The sequence below is a fragment of the Sinocyclocheilus rhinocerous genome, unplaced genomic scaffold (assembly GCF_001515625.1).
Source record: "Sinocyclocheilus rhinocerous isolate Xijiao unplaced genomic scaffold, SAMN03320098_v1.1 scaffold225, whole genome shotgun sequence".
Classification (NCBI taxonomy): domain Eukaryota; kingdom Metazoa; phylum Chordata; class Actinopteri; order Cypriniformes; family Cyprinidae; genus Sinocyclocheilus; species Sinocyclocheilus rhinocerous.
Window position 1 is genome coordinate 837083 of NW_015630532.1, and position 7646 is coordinate 844728.

At 37.8% G+C, this 7646-nt stretch overlaps 1 protein-coding gene across 2 annotated transcripts in view; it reads left to right on the forward strand.

Moving 5' to 3' along the window:
• Positions 1-4785, forward strand: part of LOC107740430 (potassium voltage-gated channel subfamily C member 1-like) — a 51296-nt gene extending 46511 nt beyond the window's left edge. The window contains exon 4 of one of the 2 annotated variants that reach the window (XM_016552868.1): positions 3945-4785. In XM_016552868.1, coding sequence (XP_016408354.1) covers positions 3945-4054 — 110 coding nt within the window. In that variant the 3' untranslated portion in view covers positions 4055-4785. Of the gene's footprint in view, positions 1-1214; positions 3367-3944 lie in introns of those variants that run through there. The other variant, XM_016552866.1, reaches the window with a different exon arrangement.
• The last annotated feature ends 2861 nt before the right edge of the window (positions 4786-7646 follow it).

The window sequence follows — 7646 nt, forward strand, 5'->3', positions numbered from 1 at the left end:
GTCTTACCTTAGACCCGCCCTGAGTGAGCTGTCATCAGTCCGCCATTGTGTCGACTCCGGTGCAGGGGAAGACAAGAATGTCTCAGATTAAGCGATTGATGTGTTTTGTTGTTGGATGTAATAATGAATATAGCAGTCGTCATTTACTCTGAAGCCGCTGAAGACGCAGAAGATTAACGTTACTTTCGTTTTTTAAGGGAATGCGCCGATCCCCGATCTGCCTAAATGCGTTTAAGTTCATGCGAATCATTCGTGATCCAGCTTCATCTACAGAGAAGTGAGTATAAGGGTTTTTTATGAATCTTTGCAAATCGCCTTTCCTAATAATGTGCTAGTTAGCAAGTTTCGCGGCTGAAGTTTACAGTCTGCTCGTAACCCCACAGAAGAGAGGGGCGGGGTCAGCAGAGCTTATTAGCATTTAAAGCAACATGGACTAGATTGGCTTGCTAAAAACAGAGCTGATTTTGACAGGGTAAAAAGGGTGTTTTTTACACTACCATTGAGAAATTTTAAGCAAAGTATGTTATAGACTTTTCATTAAGACCCTAAAGAATCATATCAACTTGTGGAAAATGGGCATCCAATGACCCCTTTAATGATAATAGAAAAAAGAATGTTTTAAATAAATTAAATAGTTGAAAAGGAAAATAAACTCGTTAAATATATGCACTATAAGTGTTCTATTTTTTCATGACATCCTAATTATTTATTGTATTTTTGAATTAATTTCTTAAAAAAAGTTTGAATAACCCATGTTTTTATGACAGCCACTATTATATCATTTGAAAACTGAGATTTCCTTTTTCATTGTGCATATACTAAAAATGTGTTTCTTGTCAAAATGACTCAAAATGATGGTGCAAGTCATTTAGAGACTATGGAAAAGTGGCAGAAACTGAGGGTCTGACTCTGACAAATCATTGGACTGGATTCTTGGTTGCCTTAATTTCAAATGTACCAGTTAATTGAAATTTCTAGATTAACAAATCTGTGAACTTCTAAATTCTATTTGCAACATTTGCCTTGCAATCCACAGCCTTCTTTGCTTGCTCTCATGCCAGATTAACCAACCGATTTTTGTGCATGCCCTCACAGAGATTGCATGCTATATTAAACCCTTTAAACCTGACCCATAGCAGCAAACATGGTGTTGAGCAAACTGACCTTTGTGTCTCAGCAACTGCCATGTGCACATTTCTCTCCACTAAACCAAGGTTATCAAAAGTCCCGAAGCCTGGGCACCATAACCAGCAAGGCCCGAACGCTGGCCGAGGTGGTATCAATGTCCACCGGGTCCTGCGGCCCACCTGTTCTCCTGCGGCGGTCCCATTCTCCAATCCCCTCCATTCTCTAAGAAATGGAGCAGTTAGTTAGAGCTGTCTCCCTGGGTCTTCCTCATGCTCTGCTGCCTTCTGTTCTCTGCGCTGTTTGATTTGGTCTGGTCTGTCTTGTTCTCTGGTCCTTGTTTTCTGGAGCTGTGTTTTTGTCTCCTCCCCTCCTCCTTTTCCTCTTCCGTCCGTTTTGCTTGTTTCTTGTCTTTACATACCGACTCTCAACTCATACAAAGCCATCAGAGAGAAAGAAAACCTCCAAATGATCTCAGGGAAATTTTTAAGGATTTCCTAGTTACGAGTGTTTATCAGACACAATAAAAGAACTGGGATGAGAAAGGTAAACCTTTCTTTTAGAGCACACTGTTGTTGTTCCTGGAACCACTTCAGAACTGGAAAGACTTGCATCCTCCCATCAAACGATTGAAATAATTATATTTTTAAGGATTTACTATCAATATTTACTCATAAATCCTCTCCTGTCTGAGTATATTCTCACATAAAACCCTTTCAGACACCTGGAAGATGAAAGCCTTTTTATCGGTTTCTTTTCACTGTTTGATTTTTACCGTACTTCCCCTTTGCTCTGGTGGAGTCTTCCTCCATTCTTTCTTCATCACCTCATTAACAAGACCCCAGGTAGGAGGTATCAGGACTCCCTTTTTCTCGCTGTCCACAGCAAACGTCTCTCCTTCCTCTGCACTTCTTTCACTGTCCCTGTGCATTTCTGTCCATCTCTCTTTCTCCGACCTCTTTAGCCCTGGATTGCGAAAGCAACCCAAATGAACGTTTTTACAATGCAGACAAAAGGGAAGTCTTATTTTCTCAGCCCATTTCCTCCTCATTCTGTGAGCTGAATGAAAACAAGGCCCAATGGCAGGATGACCCTGAGCAATCCCATCCTCCCCTGTATTTTCTACTGCAGATCCCTGCAAAGATGAAACTGCCCTAGTTAAGTATATGCAGTCAGAGGTGCTCAAAGTGACCTGAGAAGGCAGCAGCATCTCAAAACCTTGGTTTCCCTTCTCCAGCCTTGCTGGACTCCACACAATGGCCAGAGGGATTTCAGGCTGGAGTCCAAAGGAAGGACGTATATGTAGAAAGAGAGCACAATAGAGGATGTTGTAAGTCGATGCAGTGGCAAGCGTTTTTATCCAGATTCCGTCTGTCTGAAGAATCTCATGGACCAGGACTTTTTTAAAGGAAGACCTTAAGGACCATCGACAGAAGAGTGCAATGAGCGGATGGCTTTAAAGCCAGCAAAATGAGTTAATGAGTCATAATGCTAATGATAGTACATGCAGTGACAGATGTAGTGGACTATTACCTGTTCATTTTAGCATGAGCTGCATGGTGTTACACTAAAAAAAGAGGAAAATATTCTATATCTGTTATGAATCTGTCTGTACAAAACAAATATTTTCTTTCAAGAGTTCTTGACTTTTGCAGAATTGACATGTAGCCATGGATAATGAGATGTTCAGAGACCATGTTCTTTATTTCAGCAACTGATTTCTTCATTCTGTCTTTGTTGTTAACCACATGACTCGGCTCTGGTCACATTGACCATAAATTCTGAATGAGACGATAGTGGTTACTGCCGTCATATAGATTGTAAATTCCACTCTTCAACTTTGTTTCTGTCTGGCATGCTTGTGATTCTGGATCTTATTGAGAAAAAAAACTGAGCAAAATGAGTTATTTTTCTGTTTTATGTCTTACTTATTGGTGAATAGATCCTGTGGAAACTGTCGTGAGCAACTGTTTATTTCACATATCAAGTGCAGACTTTTAACAGTGTTATTTTTGGAGAAAAAACATCAAAAAACGAGAAAAACTGCATCCTGTTGAGATGTTTTACATTTTCTCTCATTACTTTTAGGTACTAAAACACAAAGAAAAGCAAAAAAGACTAATGTATATTTACACTATAAGAGAATTGTATGCAATTTAGCTAACTTTGGGGAAAAACAAATGCATGCACTATGTTATGCAACAATAACTGCATAGAAAAACAGGAAAACATGACTACAACCATAGCATGAAATAAATTTTCTATGAAACCTGTTAGAGGGCTTGGGTTTTTTATTTATTTATGAATTTTTTTCATTGATTGCAGTGGAATGTTTGTTTTATTTCTGTTTCTCTCATTGGACGATGTGCCAATACTCTCTTTGACCTGAAGTCGACAGACACAAAGAGCTGAATTGGAAGGTCTTTGATGCGAATGAAAAGAAAAAGAAAACATGTCTCCAGGTGGAGCAGCATGGCAGACTGCACTGATGAGCATGGTGATGAATTAAACCATTAACATTTGAAGGAAACAGTGAAACACCTGCATGCTGTGAACGAGCTGAAGTTTTGAACAAGCGGTGTCAACATACACTCTGCTCAATGAGGTATGATGCTAAAGCCTGCCTTATACGCCTGCTAAACATGCTTGCTAGCAGACCTCATTATTGTCACCTTCTGCTCTCCTTTCATCCCTTCCTCCTACTCCTCCTGACCCCTTCCATGCTCGCACGTCATCCCGCACCCTCTTCACCCGTCTTTGTTCTCTAGGTGTCTGGGTAATAACTCGTCTGTTGTCTCTCTTCTTTTTCATGTCTGTAGAGGCTTCTCGGCAGGGCCGGCACAAACCGCCTGCAGACTCTGTGTGTGTCATGAATCGTGGTGTTCCAACCACTGTGTGCATGGCCCAGAACACCCCTCCCACTTCTTGATAACGCTCTAGAAGTCTGTTTGTTGTACACGAATGGGTGGAAGACCCCATTCTACACATTTAAATATATTTCAAAGGGACTTTTTTTTGTCGGTGGCTGATAGTACTGTCAACTTGTAGTGGTGTGTAAAATGTGTATTTGAGTGCATGCGTGTTAAATATGTGTGTGTTTTTGTACGTGTGTCTGTACTGTAAATATGCTTTTCGTGTTGCCCACGCTTGCGACTGAATATTTAGAGTATCTAGTGTAATCTTTACAGGGTTATCAGGTTAAACCTATTCAATAACTTTTTGCTCTTTTTGTGAATCACAACAAATATTCACAAAGCTGCCTTTAAATTAGAATGGGCTCAAACTAATGATGTTGTTCTTTGTTGTGCTGCTGCTATAAGTCATCAGTTGCCTTTGTTTGCTGTTTGCACTTTTACAGTAAACTTTTACATTCCGGGGCTCAACAATAAGAATTCTTTGAATGTACATTAATTCATTTCCTTACATCAAAATTGACAACAAATACATTATTAGGTTTTTACAAGTTTTATTAAAGGGTTTGAAATTCTATCATTGTTTACTCCACCTTATCTTGTTCCAAACTGGTGGCGTGATTTCTTCCTATGGAACATGAAAGAAGATATTTTCAAGAATGTTCATTTCTCATTGACTTCCATTGAATTTTTTGTCCATACAGTGGTAATCAATGGGAAACTGGTTTCTAATATTCTTCATAATATGTTCTTTTATGTTCTGCTGAAGAAAGAAATGCATACAGGTTTTGAACAACATTGAGGGTGAGTAAGTTGTGACAGAATTTTCATTTTTGTGTGGACCAGTTTTTAAAGAAATTTCACAGTAAGTTAGTAAGACAAATAACCTTGATCTTGGTGGCCTTTTTCAGCAGATTTTGCAGACCTTGCAAACATTTTCTATGTATTTCTGTATATAGAGATCAATAAACATAGTGAAAATATAGCCCTGGTCTGACTGATCATCTGACAACTGAGCCAAACCCCTGAACCCTTATTGTTGAGCCCTGTATTTGCTTAGTTTATGAATGTTAGTGGACAAATTGTATGTATTTATAATGTTCTTAATTCCATTCTAACGCTTTCTTTCCTTGAACCCAGCAAGGACATCAGTATACTCCAGTGAAAGCAAGTGGTTATTTAAATGAAGTGAGATTTTAAACTTTTTAAACAGAAAGTATGTCCAACACACATTGATGTGTTCTTTTAGAATCATACAGTAAAAACTGACATCAGTATATCTATATCCAGTTAGTTTGAAGTAAACTCACTGCCAATTTAATGGAATTTTTAAAATCTACAGGTGAAGAAACCAGATTAAGAAGTAGCAATACTTCCTAAGAAGCTTTGTTGCAAATGTTGTGTTGAATGAGACTTTAATTCTCTCAAATAGATTCCAAAATAGATATTACTAAAACAGTACATTTAATACAATCAAAAATTTTCACAAATAAAAAACATATGCCTTTTAATTAATTAATTTATTTTTTACATTATAGCACAAGGCTACACTTCTTTAGATTGAGTGGTTCACTTTAAAACAAAAATAAGCTTACAGATAAATGTCTTTATATTTCAAAGGGGTCATGAACTGAGAAACCAAATTTCCCTTCCTCTTTTCACATATAAGAGATCATTGTACTATAAAAACATCCTGTAAGTTTCAAAACTCAAAACTCTCTTGTTATAAAAACAGCTTATATTGAAGCCAGTCTGCCAAAACGACAGCTTGTGGAATGTACAACTATGATGCAATAGTGTGGATAAGCACCACCTCCGCAGAAGAAGATCTTCTGCTTCTACAGTGCTGACTGTTTAGCCCCGCCCACCGATTCGCGCATGTAGTGTTTATGAGAGAGGTGAACGCACAGATCTACACAGAAACCAAACAATAAAGATGCTCCAAACACAACAAGAGGCCAAGTTGTGGAAAAAACAGTCTTTGTATTGCCTTTCTTCTGATCCCAACATTAGGAAAGAGTGGATGAACTTTATTTTTAATTAAGTTTTAGACCGCGTCAGTAAGAACTTGGTCGTTTGTTCACTTCATTTTACCGTGGATTCGTTTACAAACAAGGCACAATTTTGACGAATAAAAGACGATGCTGTGCCGACTATACTGGATCTGACAGCAAATGTCGCAACACAAGTGTGAGTAACTGTTTTTATTACGTGTCACTATTGCTTCATCTGTTATTACCATAGACTGTATAAAAACATGGACGTAGTGTCCGTGACGTCACCCGTAGGTTTCTGAAGAGCGGTTTTACTGACTGATCATCTGACAACTGAGCCAAACCCCTGAACCCTTATTGTTGAGCCCTGTATTTGCTTAGTTTATGAATGTTAGTGGACAAATTGTATGTATTTATAATGTTCTTAATTCCATTCTAACGCTTTCTTTCCTTGAACCCAGCAAGGACATCAGTATACTCCAGTGAAAGCAAGTGGTTATTTAAATGAAGTGAGATTTTAAACTTTTTAAACAGAAAGTATGTCCAACACACATTGATGTGTTCTTTTAGAATCATACAGTAAAAACTGACATCAGTATATCTATATCCAGTTAGTTTGAAGTAAACTCACTGCCAATTTAATGGAATTTTTAAAATCTACAGGTGAAGAAACCAGATTAAGAAGTAGCAATACTTCCTAAGAAGCTTTGTTGCAAATGTTGTGTTGAATGAGACTTTAATTCTCTCAAATAGATTCCAAAATAGATATTACTAAAACAGTACATTTAATACAATCAAAAATTTTCACAAATAAAAAACATCTGCCTTTTAATTAATTAATTTATTTTTTACATTATAGCACAAGGCTACACTTCTCTAGATTGAGTGGTTCACTTTAAAACAAAAATAAGCTTACAGATAAATGTCTTTATATTTCAAAGGGGTCATGAACTGAGAAACCAAATTTCCCTTCCTCTTTTCACATATAAGAGATCATTGTACTATAAAAACATCCTGTAAGTTTCAAAACTCAAAACTCTCTTGTTATAAAAACAGCTTATATTGAAGCCAGTCTGCCAAAACGACAGCTTGTGGAATGTCACTCAAGTGGCCACGCCCTTAATTATGCAGAACTTTAAGGCTTAATATAATTTAAACGGATGAGTTATAAAATTCACCCCCCTCACAGTTGTCATGAAAGGCAAAAAGTTGGGCATTTTAACATGGGATAGTCTATGGGACTGACTCCCTTTTGGAGCCAGCCTCTAGCGGCCAGTCGATGAATTGCAGTTTTAGTCACTTCCGTGTTGGCTTCACGAGAGAGACCGGAAGGTTGCCGCTTGGTTATTACAGATCATTTGATATGTACTGAGTATTTATGCGGTTTTAACCTAAATCACAGCAGCGTCCATAATTGAAGGATGTAGGCTATCAAACATACACAACTATTAGCCAATCATAGCAGTGGGCGTTTACTTCCGAGTCTACAATCTGCAAGGCCTATTCAAACAGATGAGGGGCGTCAAAAACAGGACAGAGAATAGCCTATAACTTCTAAATTATGATGTTTTTGATGTAAATATCTTAACATTATAAGTGGACCTCAGAGAACAGT